This window comes from Cavia porcellus, unplaced genomic scaffold, assembly GCF_034190915.1.
Source record: "Cavia porcellus strain 051 isolate PalLab524CR breed Dunkin Hartley unplaced genomic scaffold, mCavPor4.1 scaffold_1, whole genome shotgun sequence".
NCBI lineage: Eukaryota > Metazoa > Chordata > Mammalia > Rodentia > Caviidae > Cavia > Cavia porcellus.
The window spans coordinates 145,871,846-145,890,181 of record NW_026947484.1 but is presented as its reverse complement, the minus strand read 5'-3'; the positions used below and the strand labels follow the sequence as shown (position 1 = coordinate 145,890,181).

Genomic DNA, 18,336 nt, shown 5'->3' with positions numbered 1-18,336 from the left:
CATCTAAATATATAAACCTTGTTTATTCCACAATATTACTGTGTGATCTTATATAAGGTATTTACTCTCCCTGAACATCAATATATTAATCTATAGCTGAGAAAAATACAGCTCTGACATAAGAATCAACAGTAAAAACTGTAAAGCACTTATGAAATCACTTCCTCTACTAAGGGAGACTGATAAACAGTGGCCTTTATTGTTACTAACAATCATTTATGAAACGTTCCAGGCACAGCAGTAGGCACCAAAAATAAATGGACAATAAAAGGCACTCCCTGGTCCCGGATCCAGGGGATCAGGAAAAGTAGTAAATAAGAGAAGTCAAATTATGCACACAAGCAAAAGCAGTTAAGTTCTACATGTTAGCATCCACAGAGAAAAGTGAGTATAAAATGAGGACAGGGTTCAGTTATGCGCACTATCAGAGAACATGCCCCAGCAGCAAATAGAGTTAAAGAATCTTCTGGTGGAGGACTAACCCCACATTTCCTCATCTTACGAAGTCTGTTTAATAAAGTCAACAGACCGTTGGTCAACAAAGAACAAACTATTTTTGATGCTTCTGGAAAATGGATGCCTGATGAGTAAAGCAGGAATGGATTCAGCTAAGGAGGAAGTTCCTGCCCGCACAGATCCCGGTAGCCACAGGGCTGAAGACTGTGGACTGAGAAGGATCACTGCAAAGTCTGGGCTCAGAGCAGCCGAGAATCATTGCTCCCGCTGCCCTGTGGCACACTCCAGGCCCAGAACTGGCCTCCACCTTCATGGGCACACAGAGTGCACTGAGCCATGATGTCAAGCGGTGTTTGCTTCCCAAGAAAGAAAAACAAGGAAGGTTCTTCTCTAAAGAATCCAAACTAACTGTCAGGGAAAACTAGAACAGAGGGATGACATTGGTGCCTACAGCAAAAATGTACTTTTTAGAGGGCATTGGGGAAACTGCTGAATTCTCAACAGTTGAAGAAAGATAAGTGACATCCATCAGAGGTAAAGACCATCGACATATGAAAATTATAGCTTTTAGTTTCTCTTTTCTTACTAGTTTTTCTTTTCTCTCATTTGCAAATTTTTAAATGTTGTCACCAGACATTTGGGCAAAGAGAACAAAATAAGAAAGAAAAACCCCTCATACTTTTTCAGCTGAAAAAAGAAAGAAAAAAAGTGAACCAAGAAGAAACAAATTAGGAATCTGATACAGAAAATTGAGAAAACAATCCAGATGGGCATCTTCAGACATTTGATGACAGGAACATTCACAGAACATTTAAAAAAAATTGATCTGGATACAGTGCCTTGTATCACAGCTACTGGAAGCCGAGGCAGAAGAATCACTTGGGCCAAGAAATTCATGATCAGATTTGACACTGTGGTCAGACCCTATTAAAAATTTTTTGGAAATTAAATATTATGAAAAAATTATAAGATAATAAACAAAGAATCTCACAAAAGTTGAAAAAAAGCCAGGAATTGAAGACAATCAATCCTGGCAGGTCAACAAACAGCATTGTCAGCAGTACATCTAGGAAAAGAGACCCAAGGTAGAAAGGGGCAGAGGAGAGCACGCTACCAAAGAAACAATAGGAAAATTTTTCAGAGGAAAATATATGAGTTTTTGGACTTACTAGGCTGACAAAATCCTCATCAAGATAGCTAAGAAGACAACTACACCTAGACAAAACGTGTGAAACTTCAAAAATACGGAAAGATGGAACAGTTCGAAAACTTTGAGAGAAAAAAAGTAAGATCAGAATGGCAACAGATTTCCTCCACCAGTAACTGACTGCTAGAAGACAAAAGAACAAAGTTCTCAAAACTCTAAGTGAAAATTATTCTTGCTCTAGGATGCTATATTCAGCTGAACCCATCAGCCAAACTGAGTAAATAAAGGTACTTTTAGACATGTAAGAATTTTAATATTTACTTCTCATTGTCTCTTTTTAAAGGGGAGGTTTCTGAAGATATGTTCAAGCAAAATGAGGAGCAACAAGGTAGACAGCATGGGGTCCTAGAATCAGCAGAACCAGAAAAGCAGGTACATAATGACCCAGCATGTCACGTGGGCAGCAGGCCTGGAGAGCAGTCCATCCAAAGTCCAGGTGGAAACCAGAGAAAGAAGGTCTCTCCAGGACGAGAAAGTGGGGAAAACAGGTTCTTCAGACAACAAAATGTGGGTGACAAGAGCTTCAGGGAAAAAACAAGATCATGATAAAGGCAAAGAGTATTAACAACCCAAGGTATTTACAAAGTCCAGGAAAAAGTGAAATGCTGAAAAAGAAATACATTGTAAACATATTATTTGAGTCTGGAGTGAAAGAACAATTGCATACTGTTGTCCATATCTAGAATTAACCTATAACAACAGCAGTTAGCCAGCTATGGTGGCACACATCTGTCATCCCAGCACTTTGGTAGAAGCTAAAGCAGGAGGGATCACCACTGGTTCCAAATCAGCCTAGGCTATATTGTGAGGTCAAGACCAGCCTGAACCCTACCTCAAACAAACAAACAAACAAACAAACAAACAAACAAACTCATGGATACTGAAAAAACTGTCAATGTTAACATTGGCCATATAAAAGGAAACTGAGAAGTAAAAGTGGAGAGGATAGACAGAGGAAAAGAAGTAAAAATCAGTATCCTTATTTTACAAAATAGGAAGGCAGGGTACATAATCTGTTTTACATTTGTCCAGTGAGGCTCCCCTTAAAATACTAGTAATTAGGGAATGATGTCAGTATAACAAAGAAGTCAATTCTGTTGCAGTGCAAAGAGTACTTCTTTGTGACTTTGATTTTTTAAAAAAAATCTTTCCTAAAAAGAAGTAGAGAAAATATAGTATACAAAATAAGCTATATTAAGAAAAATAGGGCCTTGCAGCTACTGTTTGCCATATCACTTAGATTCTCACCATTTCCATCTCTTCTACATCTGTTTTCCTTAATACTAAGGAATGAACCCGGCTAGGGTCTCCCGCATGCTAGGCTAGCACCTTGTCACTGAGCCACATTCTTAGTCCCCCTTTACTCATTCATTAACCACTAAAGGCAACAAGACTCAATTTTAAGTGTTCCACTAAAATTAATCAAGTCTCTCCATTTGGGATGAAATGGGCTTGAGTTTTAATGAGCTTGGTGTTGCCCACTGATCTAAAGAAGACTGAGACTGACAAAAATGACAAAAGTTACAACCCTGTTAACCAACCAAAGGCTCTCCCTCCCTCTCCCTTAACTACAGTAATCTCCTGACTTTGTTTCTGTCCTATAGAGTAACTTTTAATTATTATTCACCTAACACTACGTATCTTCTACAAAAACAGATCAATAACTAGAAAATATGCATCGTTGCGTTGTCAAAATCTACAACGGATAAAATTCTCTGGAAGATAACATTTTAGAAACATAGAGAAACAAAGATCCAGAAAGGCAAAAAAAATTTGGATGTCTGTATTTTTCATCTTGGAAATAAACTTTAAAATAACCATTATTCCTTTAAACATGTATCTTCTCTGTAAAGGAATTCATGAGTCTATTTCAATTTTATGTAATTTCCATAAATTTAAAACAACTGATAATTATAATTTTTCCAATAAGAAATAAATACATTTCTAATGCAAAAACAAATAAATCAAATAAAAAAACAAAACCACTTAACTCTTTAAGAGCACAAGAAGGTCTTGGCACTTTTTATCATTAAAGACCTTTTTTCCCAAGCACTATCCAAATTAAAATAAAGACATCTTAATACACAAAATAAATGTATACCTATTAGGTAATTTTGAATAAATGATAAATTAAATCATTATAAGCAATATCATTGTTTATGTCTGTGTCCCCCAGGCCTCATGAGTTTGCATTGTGTATTTGTGATTGGTTCATTGTCTAGTGCTTGGATTGATGGTGTCAGTGCTCCATCCATATAGGAGTGGAGCCAGGATATGATGTAATGGCAGGAAGAAGGTGTGTCTTGCTCTTTGCTGGTTCCTGTTTGCTTTTCGCAGCTGCCATGAACTGTGGCCCAGCCATGCCTGCTTGCCTTGGAGCCAACTGAGTGTGGACTGAAACCTCCAAAAACTGTAAGAAATAAACCTTTCCTTTTCCAACTTTGGGCTTCAGGTATTTTATCTCAGCAATGAGTAAAAAAGTAACTAAGACAGAATTTGGTACCAGGAGTGGGGTCATTTGCTGTGACTATACCTGACCATGTTTTCTGAGGGGCTTTGGAAATGGCTTGTGGACCCAGTTTGGAAAGGTTTGGACATGTTGCCTGGATGCATAGAGCTGGAGCAGCTTAGGCTGTTCTGTAGAGGAGATGCTGGTCAGAGCTCCAGAGACCAGAAGGCTGATAGAAAGCCTCATGGCAAAGACCAGGCTTGGGAGGTTTCTGCTGGGAAGGACTGCATTGGTTGTTGGACTCCACATGACGTGTGTTATGGCTTGGCAGAAAGTTTATCTGCATTTTGCTCCTGCCCAGAGACTTTGCCTGAGACTGAGAAAAAGGACAATGGACTGATTAATCATGAAAAAGAAATTAAAAAGCAATCGAACATTGAGGCTGTGGCATGCTATTGTTGGGGGCTTTCAGCCAGCTTATGTTTCAAATGGAGAGCAAAGAGCCCAGCAGGATAATTTACAATGCTGTGAGTTTGGCCAGAAGGAAAATCCCAGGAAGGCTGTGGATTGTAAAGTTGAGATTTTGATTGTTGATGGGAAACAGAGAGATAAGAAAGATGGCCCTGGGGCATCCCAGGAAGTGGGTCCCCACCCTTTGCAGCCTCACTGCAAAGGTGAAAGAATTTGCTCAGAGGGAAAAGCTGCAGAATGCCATGCTCCAGAATGGCGACAGAGGCCACGTGAGGTTCCAGAATGGCAACAGAGGCCACATGAGTTTCCAGAATGGCGGCAACACAGAGGAGCTTTTTGGCACAATCAGGTAAACGGAGCCCTACAATCCAGGCAACTGACCCCTACAGCCAAGAGAGAGAAAAGCCTGGCTACTGCTTCAGCTAGCAGCAAACCTTGGCGGCATCCACAAGGTGCTGATTTTAGGTGCAAGGAAATTGCACAAATTCTGAGGGCAAGATGGCTTCCAACTCGATTGCAAAGGGCCTGTGGGCCAAGCAGTGTGCACCTGAGAGGGCAATTTGTGAAGATGTAAGTGTGAAGCCAAAGGTGTAGTGGAGACCCCAGAAGTTTGAAAAAGCCAGGAATGTGGAAGATCCAAGGAAAGCTGCAAAAAGCAAGCAGAGAGGAGTTAAGAAAAAAGCTGCAGGAGTTGAATTGCCAGAAGTGCCATGGGGGTGGAATCACCCAAGCCTTTTGGAGCTTGCAACCAGATTGCTTCAGATAGTAAGCATGGAACTCTAGGACTTAATGTTTATCCTGCTGGATGTTGGACTTGCTTTGTTTCCAATGCTTTATTTTCCCCTATTTGTAACTTTTGGAATGGTAATGTTTATCTTGTGCCTTTGCATTTCAGAAATGTTTAACCTTGTTTCATTTGTACAGGGCTTACTGTTAAGAGTTTGCCATAGATCTTGGAGGAGACTTGGGACTGGGACTTTTCAGCAATGCTGAAGCTGTTAGGACTTTGGCAACTCTTGGAGGTGGACTAAATGTCTTTTGTATAAAGGATGTACATGAGTCCTGGGGGCCAGGGGTGGAATATCATGGTTTATGTCTGTGTCCCCCAGGCCTCATGAGTTTGCATTATGTATTTGTGATTGGTTCATTGTCTAGCGCTTGGATTGATGGTGTCAGTGCTCCACCCATATAGGGGTGGAGCCAGGATATGATGTAATGGCAGGAAGGTGTGTCTTGCTCTTTGCTGGTTCCTGTTTGCTTTTTGCAGCCACTCTGAACTGTGGCCCAGCCATGCCCGCTTGCCTTGGAGCCAACTGAGTGTGGACTGAAACCTCCAAAAACTGTAAGAAACCTTTCCTTTCCCAACTTTGGGCTTCAGGTATTTTGTCTCAGCAATAAGTAAAAAGTAACTAAGACAAGCAAGGAAAACAATGTTAGATGTTTATTTCACAATTTTTTAAAAAAATATATTCTGTGTTACAGATATGCCAATATTCTACTTATCCTGTGCACAAAAACTTTGTTTCATTGTTAAAAATGATTCTTCGCTGGCTCTCATTTTTTCCTCCACAAGTTATTTTACAGAACTGAATGGTGCCATCTTCAGTCAGTCTCATCAGGATACACACATTTCTAGCTGACTGAGAAATATCTTTTTTCTCAGAAAGTATAAAAATTTCCCTGTCTCTTTTCTGGTACACATACAAACCAATCATCCCTTGGATTTGACTCAGTTGGAAAATTCTTTCTGGTTATAAAGCAGCCAAGAACATACTTTCTGGTTTCAAACAGACCAGGCCTGAGGTTATACACTATCGTAACCATGGTACTTAGCAATAGTCTTATGCATTAGAGTTAATGTAATTTTGAATAACTTACCTAACTGCTAAAATTAAAGATTTTAAATAAATATTTAAAGTTAAGACAAAGACAGTTATTCAAGTTTCAAGGCTTACTTTGTACTGCTAAATGAAATTTAAACATGTATCTGTGTATACAACTAAAAAAATTTACATATGTGCATTATATATCTATCTCTCTCTCTCTCTCTCTCTCTATATATATATATATATGCATGTGTATGTGTATGTGTTGACATATACATATCCAAATAAATTAGACGGGCAGATTTAGAAATTACCTGTTTTAATGAAAATATAATATCCTGAGAAACAAAATGACAATGCGATACAAGAACCTACGATTTCTGCTATTTCTTTAAACTGCTTTTACTAACTACACTAAACACAGAATACACACATACACACTTAAAAACACAGTACCTTTAGTTTTGTATTCTCAAGATTCAGAGTTTCATTTTCATATTCAATTGAGTGAAGTTTTCTAAGAATCTCTTCACATGAATTTTTTCCACAGGCTTCTACTTTCTTCAGATCTTCCAAAAGGTTATCAATTTGCCTTCATAAAATAAAATAAAATAAAAGTTGTAAACTTTTTATAGAAGACATTGAAATTACCATTCAAATAATGCATTTTAAGTGTATTAGTAAAATCCTTTTTGTAGGGTGCATTGTTTCAAATGTGGGATTACAAAAATTAATAGAATTTATAGAGCAAGGGAAGCAGAGAGTTAATCTATAGGATTACCAACAGAGTGGCCTTGATGAGAAATAATTATCCATTGATGAGGCCAATAAAATTATACAACAATCCTCTGCTATTCAATAAATTGCCAAAACTATCATCCCAGATAAGCATATCTCTTTTGTCTTTGTCTCTCCCTCTCTCTCTCTTATCTGTATGCATGCACATTATTTACACATAATTTTGGGTTTGAAGAATACAAATCAAGTAAGGTAATGACAATTAATGTTTAGACGCAAAGTACATGCTAGCTCTCAATGATAAAACTGAGCACAATAAATAATACAACATGAAAATATTAAGGGTTCATAATTGTTAGATTATCCATAATAAATTTCAAAGCATACAAGATGTATTTTTACTCACATTTTTTGTTATGCATTTAAGTTATTGTTATGAAATATTTTTTGGACTTTCAAAGCTTTTATTTGTTAAGATTATAACTTTCCTATATAGAACTACACATTCTTATTTGAGAAATGTCACTTCAACTTGAGAAAGTATTAACATTTACTATAATTAATAAATGACAAACATTCAATTGCAAAGATGAGGTTTTGCAAGTTCAACTTTCAAAATGGGAATACTTATGCAGGTTTAATGAGTAATCACTTTTTATTATTTTTATAATATAGTAAGAAAAGTTTAAAGGATTTAAGTGGCAAAATAAATTATGCAGATAGTATAGCACCTTTACCATATGAGATCCAGAAGAACCAAATACCAACACTGAAAGAGGAAAGAACTAAAAATACTTCTCCTAAACAGAAATCTAAATTCTTTTCTTACTTTTTCATTGTTTCAATATGAACTTCCAACTCAGTTTTTTCTATTACGATTTTCTCATAATGGCTTTTCCAGGCATTGGAAGCAGCAAGTGTTTCAGACAACTTGGCTTCCTAAAAAATACATGAAAGTATTCTTAATTTAAAAACATTTTGCTTTCTTAGGGGTCCTAAACACAAACTTATTACAGTAAGAAAACATTCTTTTAATAAAGCATGGAACTTTCATTACAGAAAAGTATAGTGTTTAACTTTGAATATAGGAAAGTTTTAAACTTTAACAAAATACCTACATTGCTATTATTTTATATCCACACAATGGCAGTTCGAACTTAACATTTTAAAGTTTATCAGTGTAACTATCAAATATTTTGTAATTAAGATAATTTCCCAATTATTCAACTTTTCATTTTACATTTCATGTGCAGAAGATGCTAACAATTCCATAAATATGTACAGTATAAATAGAAACTATTCCTAATTTCACAACTTCAGAGAATCCAATAGTGCAGCTTGATTTATCTTTGTAACAAAAATGTAAGCTCTGGTGGCATCACCTCCACCAGCTACTAAGCACTGCTATTGCCGGCAAAGAGCTGAAAATAGTAGTGTCTAATCTATTTTGAATGAAAGTTAGGGATTTTTCTCTATTTTATTTATCATTCTATTTCCTTGGACCTTGATAGTGTCTGGAACGCAGCATACATGCAATAAATAACTGTCAAACAGCTCTCCAAAGATCCACCTAAAAAATTGTAGCCTCTGTGCCCCAGCCTACATTCCAGAGAAAAACAAACTGAATGGGATTCAGTTTTCTAGTATGAATTAGTGATGATTCACTGATAGTAATGAATTAGAAATCAGAAGGCCCAGAAATTGTCCAAGCAACAGTTAGTATTTATTGTGATTCCTTCTACCCTTTCTTTTAGCAAACAAGGATTACAATGCATCTGCTATGTGCAAGACAGAAATTTACACTTTTGTATAATAATATTTCTGATAGGAAGGAGTTAGTTCATATTTTAGGACAAAATTTAATACAAAGTATGGAGTTGGATATAATATACATCACCAAGTACACATTTATAATATGAATTAAGATATTTAGATGTTTTACCTATAAAAAAGAATTTATAAATGAGATATATAATTGTTACCTAAAATTCATATGGAGTACAGTACATAATTAGCTGGGACATGCCTAGAATGTAGAAACTGATGCTCTGTCACCTTCCTAGAAGGGACTGAGGTAGCCTACCTTTGCTTTAAAGAAATCTCACATCTAAATAACTAGATGTAAATAAGGATGTCTAATTTCACAGGAAACGTTGGATAATTCTTCAGTGTCAGAATTACACTTAAATCTTGGACCCTAGGCACTGAATATCAGTATCAGTTCAGCTTAGCACTTGCAAAATCCCCCTTTCTTCTTTTAGTCATTCTTAAAATACAGACACAGAACAAAAGCTCATTTTACCCTTCCTTGCCCTGGACTGAAGCTGCTTATAAACTAGTAATTAGTGACCTTCTAATGACCAAAAACTATGCAGCTTTCAAATTTTCATTCTCCTTGATATCTCTGAAGTAGAATGTATAAATAAATGTGATGACATTTTACTGAATGGCTATTTAGCTCTTATTGAACTCTTCAAGTTTTGGACTTAAAACTACAGTTTAAATAGTGATATTCTCAGGTGAATGGGATAAACCAACTCCTGTCACTTAGGACTTGTATTCTAGTAGAGGAAAATAACAATTTTTTTTTTAAAAAAATGAGGGAGGAAGAAAAAGAGGACAACAACTAAATAACAAATGAGAGCTTTGGATTGTAATAAATGCTACGACAAAAAATTAAGTGTTTTAAATTGTTGAAGAACTAGCTCTTAGAGAATGGTCAGGGAAGATGGTGAATGAAAAGGTACCTAAATGATTTTTAAAAAGAACCACCTCTGGTGAGTTGGGGAAGAACATTAAAGACAGGCAGCAGCAAACAAATGAAACAAACTACATGCATTAAAGTTAAAAAAAAAAAAAAGGAGCAGAGCATAGCAAAAATGTGTTACAGGCACGCAACATATTATGACACACATTTTCTCATGTATCCCACCCACAGTCATGCAAAACAAGCAGATTTATTATTCCCTACTTCACAGAAAGGAAAGTTGGATTATAGAGGTTAAGTTCTTATCTCCAGTCACAGCGTTAAATGAAGGGTCCCTTCTACACCATGACTTGGGGAATGGGTGACGCTATTTCAATAGGAAACCCTCAAGAGTGTTAAAGACTCAAAATCTATTTTCCCACTCTGGAATATCTTCAACCATGGCTGTTAACAACCATGTCAACAACTTTCTAGACTTTGAACCAAGTCTTCAATGCTTATGAGTGTGGGTTAAATATTAGGTCCTTAAAATGTTAACACTTGAGATTATAAAATATTAAGTTGTTTTGCTTGCACAAGCTTTTATGCAAATCTGTTTTCATTTCTTAGAGCCTCTAATAATCCTATAAGCCTTAACATAAGTTCTTAAGAGATGGGATACTAGTGAGACATTAAAAGGAATAAATATTTCATTAGCTGGTAACTGAATAAATATAATAATTTGTCAAAAACAACAAAGCACTAAGTCCATTTTTCAACTCCATACTATACTCTAAGATATCTTTCACATGGTGTGTTTACGTCAGCATATGGTTTTAAATGCATTACAGAGGTTAGATGAAGTGAATTACTGAATAAAATCATATGGTCTAATAACATAAATCAGCATTTCCCAAACTGATATTTCTCAGAACCAGTTCCAAGAGCTGCTTTGTGGGGAAAAGAAGAGTTCTGTGGTTAAATAAATGTGGGAAACTCTTAGTTCCTTACCCTCATTGCACTGTGTTTCTAGAGGCCTCTCTAGGATGTTTAATATGCTGATGTGCTATGAAGCTTTACCTTAGTTGGCCTTAGAAGCTGTGTGTGTGTGTGTGTGTGTGTGTGTGTGTGTGTGTGTGTAATATAATTAACATTTCCTTTCACAAAACTGCCAAGGAAATGCTGATATAATTCAAAATAGAAATGTAATATTTTTATGTAAGCTTGCAAAATAAAAGACTAAAGCAAAAATGAGTAAAGTTTTCTAGCATCAACAGTAGAAGGCTAAACTTACTACATTAAGCACCATGGTATTAACAACACAAACCAAGTACATAAAGTGTATCTTTGAAAAAGAACATATGTTCGTACTACCTGATCCCTAATTTGGGAAGTGAGGTGTTCAGCATCTCCTGTAAAATGTTCAAGCCTCTGTTTGTAGATTTTCGATGCCTTTTTTAGAGCTATCGCTTTCTGCTTACTTGCTTCTTTCATGGCTGCAGCCTCGTGCTTATTCGTTCTCAATTGCAAGTTCCATGTGGCTATTTTGCTTTCTAAGTTCTAAAAAAAATTAACAATTACTTCAGAACGCCAATATTTGCATAAACATTATAAAAACAGGTATATCATCTTCTGCACAAATTTTATCAAAATGGCTAGTCCTAAGATGAATAAAAAGCACAAATGCAAAGATGTTTTCACCAATGCTTCTTTGTAACCAGTTAAAAAATGTCAATTTAAAATATGTAAATTTACATAAAACTAATTCTACCATTATTAAGAGACTAATATTGGTGGTTCTGATAGAAATACTAATTTCTTTGAAACTTCGGTGATTAATTAGGACATTTTAACTGTGTGTCTAGAGTGACCTATAGAACTAGTTTTAAAAACTGATTTAAAAAATTGATCTGAGGGGGTCAGGAATTTAATTCAGTGGCTCAATATCTGCCTGGCAAGCATGAGACCATGAGTGTGATTCCTGCTACCAAACATTTTTTAAAAAAACATTAATCTGGAAATTATCCAAATAGAGGTACATAGAATTCCTAATGAATTGGTAGCTCTCAAAACATACTAGTACTCTTTAGTTTCAAAGATAAAAAGCTTGATCCTCAAATACATTCTTTAATGGGAAAGATAAAAGCATAAACAATATATGATCAAAATTATGAAGGGTAAAGATGAACATAGACTTACCAAATTTTAATTTACTAGAATTACAGAGCACACCCTGACACTAGAATGCAGTTACAGTAAGGATGATAAAAAAAAAAAATACTATTTTACTCAAGGAGTGGTAAATTTTTAGAGGGAATGATTGATTCCAAAACTAAACACATGTTTAGATAAATCAATAACTATTAGACCTATAATAACAGTAGAGGGGGAAAGATCAGTGAGGACAGGCTCCTATTTTTTGAGTGAGCTTATCTTAAATGGTGTAACCATCTCTGACATATTTCTTGGCAACATAATTGAAGAATATTACGCAAGGTGGATAACAGATCCAATTTAGTGCAAGAGCTTTCATGTTTTTATTTCAAATTATTTTAAGATTTTGTATTGAAAGTATTTGGGTATGATATATCTAAATATGTAAAGATGAAATTTTAATGCTTTTATACTTTCAACGATATGTAATATTGAAAACAATGTGAAATTATTACAGGATTTGGGTTCTAGTTTCTTATGCCTATTTTATTTTTTTTTAATTTATTTTTATTTTTATTTTTTTGGTTCTGGGGATCAAACTCACAACCTCGCTCTTGCCACTGAGCTAAATCCCTGGCCCGCTCCAGTCATCTTAATAAAAACAATTTCAAAAGAGGCATGGACAAGATGGGTTTTTTCAACTCTACCAACAAAAAGCAGGCTTTTTACCTTTCTCTAATGAAGTACATTTTTGGGTCTAGATTTGATTTCTTTAAAGTCACTGGGTAAACTATCAGAAACTGAAATACATTCTTAAATTGTCTTGAAAATGTTGCGTGCCTATAATCCCAGCTATTGAGAGGTTAAGGCAAGTGAACTGCACATTCCAAAACAACCTGGACAACTCGTGAGACAGTTCTCAAAATAAATATTTAAAAAGGGGTGGCGTATAGCTCAGTGGTAGAATGCTTACTAAGCACCCATTCAATCCTCAATACTGAAAAAGAATTTTTTTAACTAAAATAAAAACTCTTATGAAACACTGCACTGAATAGCTAGGGAAAAAAACAAGAACATGACAGCAAGTATCTAGGGAAGGGAAAAGGCCACTCCACAGGAAATAGAACTGTCATTTCTCTAAAAATCCACAGGGTGTCAGCGTTGTCCCATGAATGTAGTAATTGCTACACAAGTTAAAAATCCTTTTACATTTGACAGTTTAAGAGATTTTTTTTAAAAAGCTTACACCTGGATTTTCTCACTATTTTTTTTATCAAATCCTAACCTGACAAACTATCAGGAAGTATACTAAAATCATCAAAATATTTTCTTAGTTTCACAGTAAATCCTTGGTTATTTTTTGCCAAATGAAAGGACATATTTAAAGTCTATCACTGGTCTTTTGCTAATGCAAAAGAACTACATGCATGCTGTATATTAAGCAGAAAATCATTCCTTATCTTTTCTAAAATTAAAAGATATTCTAACTTTAAGTACTATATTACAAAGATTTTAAACGACAAATTTGTTTAGTTTTCAGAGAACTAAAAATTGTTAAAAGACCAAATACAACAAACTCCATAGTAAAAAACTGAGATTTATACTGTCAAGCTAAATTCACTGTTTTCATTCTTGAGAAAGAAAAAATAAAATTCTTATACTTAAATCCAAAAATAAAATACTAATAATCCCTGATTACTCTGTGTTTTAAAAGTACATGAATGGGAGGACTATACAAAACTCAGCAATTTAAAGCAACTTCTTTTAATCATTTCTTAACATTTGCATTTTGAAAAAATCAGGCAAGAAAATGTCATGGCAAAGTCTCTGGATTTCAGCCTGATGTTCTTTCTCCAAATTACCATATATCTATAGCCAAATAAATAGATATGGCTATAGATATATGAAAACTGTTAAACTTACCTTTTAAAAATCATTTAACATTTCATTTTTAAATTTGAGTATTTTCAAAACTTTCCCAACTGCTTTTTGAGAAAATAATTAAAACTGTGAAAAATAAACTGAGGTAAATAACTGTATATTAGGTCACAATGACGGTATTCTCTTGTATTTATCATAAAGAGCACTGTAGTACTGTACCTATTTTATCTGTGATGTCCTGTGACATCAATGTAAAGGACACAGGGGCTCTGTGGGTGAAGAGACTTAAAAAGAAGAAAATTTACACGAACCATAAACCTACTTAGTGTCCTCATAAAGAGCAAATGCTTTCTGTCATTCAAAGAAAAATATGTAAACCCTGGCGCAGCCTTGTAACGCATGCGGCAGGTGGCTGTAATTTAGAAGCACAAAAGTCTAAGCAGAAGTCCTTGGACTCCATGGGGCAAAACTGTTCATTTCGCTAAAAATGAGAGCACTACATTTTATTCTCTTGGCAAAAAAATATAATGGTAGATCCAGTTAAGTTGTTAAGTATGATAGCAACTTTAAATTCTTATCTTAAAGTGACTGTCCCACCAACAAAATAATAAACCAGAAATTCCCTACACTTGTATTTTATTTTTCCTTTCATTGTACCTTGTAATTGCATATAATCCCATTAACTTACAAAGATGTACAACATAAGAATTATTCAAATTATTTAATAACAAGCCAGGTTCACTGAGACTTAAATTTTTATGGTTAATAACAAAAATGTGTTGACTGCTTTGTGGTATGCATATATGTATGTATACATGTATAGATATAGGAAAAAAGATTAGAAACACACATACCAAAATGTTAACAATGGTTTTGGTATGTTTAATGGCTTAAGTAGTTTTCATTTTCTCCTTTATATTTGTTTTTTATAAAATTTACTCAATAGACATAAATTAACTGTATCATGAAAAAGATGTTTAAAGTAATTCAATCTTAACTAATTCCTCCTAGAATGATACTAAAAAATACAGCATTTTTGTATTTGGATTTGAACCCTTTTAAAAGCATTTTTATATTTGGATTTGAACCCTAATTTTTAGAAGGACCAGAATTCTTACCATTAAGGTTTACCTTAGATGAATTTCCATGCCAGTGCTCACACTGCACTATGTTATAATCACCGTATTCCACAATTCTGGAATGGTTTTCTAATATTTCATGAATTTTATCACTAAAACTATAAAAAATGGATAAGAATTTATAACCTTTATGTGCTCTTTTAACTTATCATTTTCTGCTTCCTTTTTATTAATTTGGAGCTGTAGTCGTTCATGTACTAATTTTACTGATTGAGAAAAACGGTTTGCTTTCAAAGCATTTGCCTAAAAGAGACGAAAAAATGAAAACAAAAAGTTATTTGCTATTTCCCACCAACACTTTTAATTTTACAATTCAGAAGATCTCAAAGGCTTATAAAAGCAAAATACTTTCCACAAAGTGATCCCCCATTGCAAACATATTTCACGCAAACTAGGGAGGAGATTTTCCCCCACATTTTATTTAATGACACTTGACAACTATTTTTTGCAGAAAAAAATTTCCAATCTCTACTCCTCAGAAAAATTATATGTATATCTAAAATACTCCTACAAACACTAAAATTCCTTAATTTGTTATCAAATTGAAATATAACACATTTTTATACAGAGTTCTTAAATTGTGATGATTTATGCCAAGTACACTGTTAACTACAAAACCCTAAAACAAAAAAATTTTTAAAACAGAGAAAAATTAAGTGCTACCTTTTAACACATAAAGCTTATAAAATATTCCAAATAATCTAAATTGTCAAAAAGCCTTTCCTTGTTCCATACTTTTGTTTACTTTTAAGGATATAGTAACATGATGTAAAGAAAGGAAGAAGAAGTCTGTATTAAGAAAACATGGTGAACTGAGTTCCAAAGCTCAAAATTTGCTTACCTTTTCATTCTGAAACAAGCAAGAAAGTTCTTGAATATAGTTCTCCTTTTCAAGTACCTTCTTCTTAAGATTCTTCAAAAAACAATGTAAAAGAAATTTCTCAGCTGAGACAATACTAATTTTATACAAGCAAAACAAGTCAAAAGTAGTGGATACAGAATGAAGAATCACTTACAATGTTTTCACTTTCATTATCAGTTAGATTCTTTAGCAACATACTGGGTAAATTGTCTCCTGTCTATAAAAAAAAAAAAAAGGAAGTTATAACTCAGTGTCCACAAACTATACCTCTGCATATAAAAACAAGTAGAAAACAGAATAAGTGCCACTCAAAAAATTAATATGGGGCCAGGGATATAGCTCAGTGGCACAGTGCCTGCCCAGCAAGCACAAGGTCGTAAGTTTGATCCCTGCAACCAAACCAAACCAAACAACAACAACAAAAATAAATATAGACCATTATGTACAGCTCAGTCTCCTAAGAGAGTTACCATCAAACACATTTTTGTCTAAGTGTTTCAAATTCTTTTTTGGCTATCATTATGAAGTTAGTTAATTTATTAAATTCATTCCAAGAGTATTTAATACCTCTAAAAAATGTAGGCCAATGATGTTTAAAAATCACAAAACCCCTATTGAAAAAGAACTTCAGCATACTACTTTTTATAAATTATAGACACTGTAAATTCTAGTAAAAAGAAATTTCTTAAAGAAAGACAGTAAATTAGTAACAAAATTCTATGCAGCCATTTAAAATGAGACCATAGAGAATGTTTATTCATTTTTGCAGGTCAGGTTTCTACTGAAGAACATCAAATTATAAATTTCTTTAATCCAAAATACATATATATGCATGTAGTATACAACTGTATACATAATTTCATAAGGCCACAGGGTCCACAGAGCTTAGATTCCTTTCTATTAAAAAATATTTAGTAGTTAAGAATATATCAATAAGACTGTGTTAAATACAAAAGTGAAGACGTAAGACAATGAGGGTACCATGACTCCATTAATTCTAAAATACACACACACACACACACACATATATATATATACATACACACACACACACACACACACACACAAACTCAAACAAAACATACATAATAATGAAACAAAAGACTACACATATAAACAACATAAATTTACTAGAGCTTAATAGTGACTTTTCACTGACTATTGATATCAAGAGAATTATAAATTTTTTGCTTATATAAATTTCTGATGAGCATGTAACTTTTTAATTCCAAATCTGTTATCTAATACTATATATTTACAATTCTGAGAGAATGCCCTCATAACAAAGAGGCAAAAGGGAGTCAAGATTTTGTCATTCAACATTTTGCAGCTTACTACAGTTGAATCTCATAAAGTGTATTTGTACTAAGACTCAAACGATGTAACAATCATAATGAAGTAAAAATTATTGATGTGGAGATCTTATCTCTAATCATCACACAATATTTTGCATTAAATTTCAGAAATTTCGTAGACCTCGAACTAAGATTCTCAGGTTAAAAATCTTGATCTTATGTAATTCTTTTATCTCACAAGTGAGAAAAAACAGTAAAGAAGAAAACAGTACTGAATTATTCTTTTAAATATTTTTACCTGACTATGCCACATTCCAGTGATGGTAAACCTTTTGAAGACTGAGGGCCAAATGCAACCCAAAATCTACCTGTTTTTTACAGTTTTAACATTGCAATTAAACCTGAATATTGAAGTTTTCATTTAGGAAAGAAAAAAGAAAACCTCTATATTCTCTACATTAACAGCTTTTGTCTTAAAAGAGAAACACAGTAACACCTGTGCCACAGGTTGGCCATCACAGTCATACTGGATTCTTGCATTGCTAAAGTGAAGCTTTAGTTTTCAGGGAGGCTCTGAACCAGCTTGTCCTACTGATGAGGTGACACCCTCTCATTCCACATTTGCTATTGCTATGCTGGATTAAAAGGGCTGAGACTCTACTCTGCCTGTATACAGTGCAGAACCAGGGGAAGTAGAGAAGCTCTGTCCCTGACCCAAGGATACCCTTCGATAGCTAAAGGGAAATTGTGTGTACATGTGTGTGCATATGTAAGTGTGTGTGAAGAAGATGTGCCACGCAATTCCACTCCTAGGTGTATAAACAATGAAATAAAAACATATCCATGCCACGTTATAAATTAATGTGTATAGCAGCTGTTTTCATAATAGCCAAAAGATTAAGACTCCTATTTATTGAAAAACCATTTAATAAATAAATTACTTTTGCATTTAAAACTCTATCAACAATAACTCTAAAATCCATCAACTGATGAGTGGATAGACAGAAGTGTACGTATACCTACAAATACAAAATTATTCAGCAATAAAGAGGAATAAAGTACATAAAAGCTGCAATATGGAAGAACTTTTAAAATACTATTCTAACTCAAAGAAAGTGGTCATGGAAAACCACATGTAATAATTCCATTTATATAAAATATTCAGGAGAAGC

General features: G+C 34.2%; 1 protein-coding gene across 6 annotated transcripts in view; it reads right to left on the bottom strand.

The window, feature by feature from the left end:
* Odf2l (outer dense fiber of sperm tails 2 like) overlaps positions 1 to 18,336 on the bottom strand; it is a 52,196-nt gene that overhangs the window by 22,318 nt on the left and 11,542 nt on the right. For 5 of the 6 annotated variants that reach the window (XM_003479058.5, XM_063257290.1, XM_063257284.1 and 2 more), the window contains exons 5-10: positions 16,024 to 16,086; positions 15,849 to 15,920; positions 15,134 to 15,250; positions 11,208 to 11,393; positions 7,977 to 8,086; positions 6,866 to 7,001 (exon numbers count right to left, since the gene is read on the bottom strand). In XM_003479058.5, coding sequence (XP_003479106.2) covers positions 6,866 to 7,001; positions 7,977 to 8,086; positions 11,208 to 11,393; positions 15,134 to 15,250; positions 15,849 to 15,920; positions 16,024 to 16,086 — 684 coding nt within the window. The remainder of the gene's footprint in view (positions 1 to 6,865; positions 7,002 to 7,976; positions 8,087 to 11,207; positions 11,394 to 15,133; positions 15,251 to 15,848; positions 15,921 to 16,023; positions 16,087 to 18,336) is intronic. The other variant, XM_063257303.1, reaches the window with a different exon arrangement.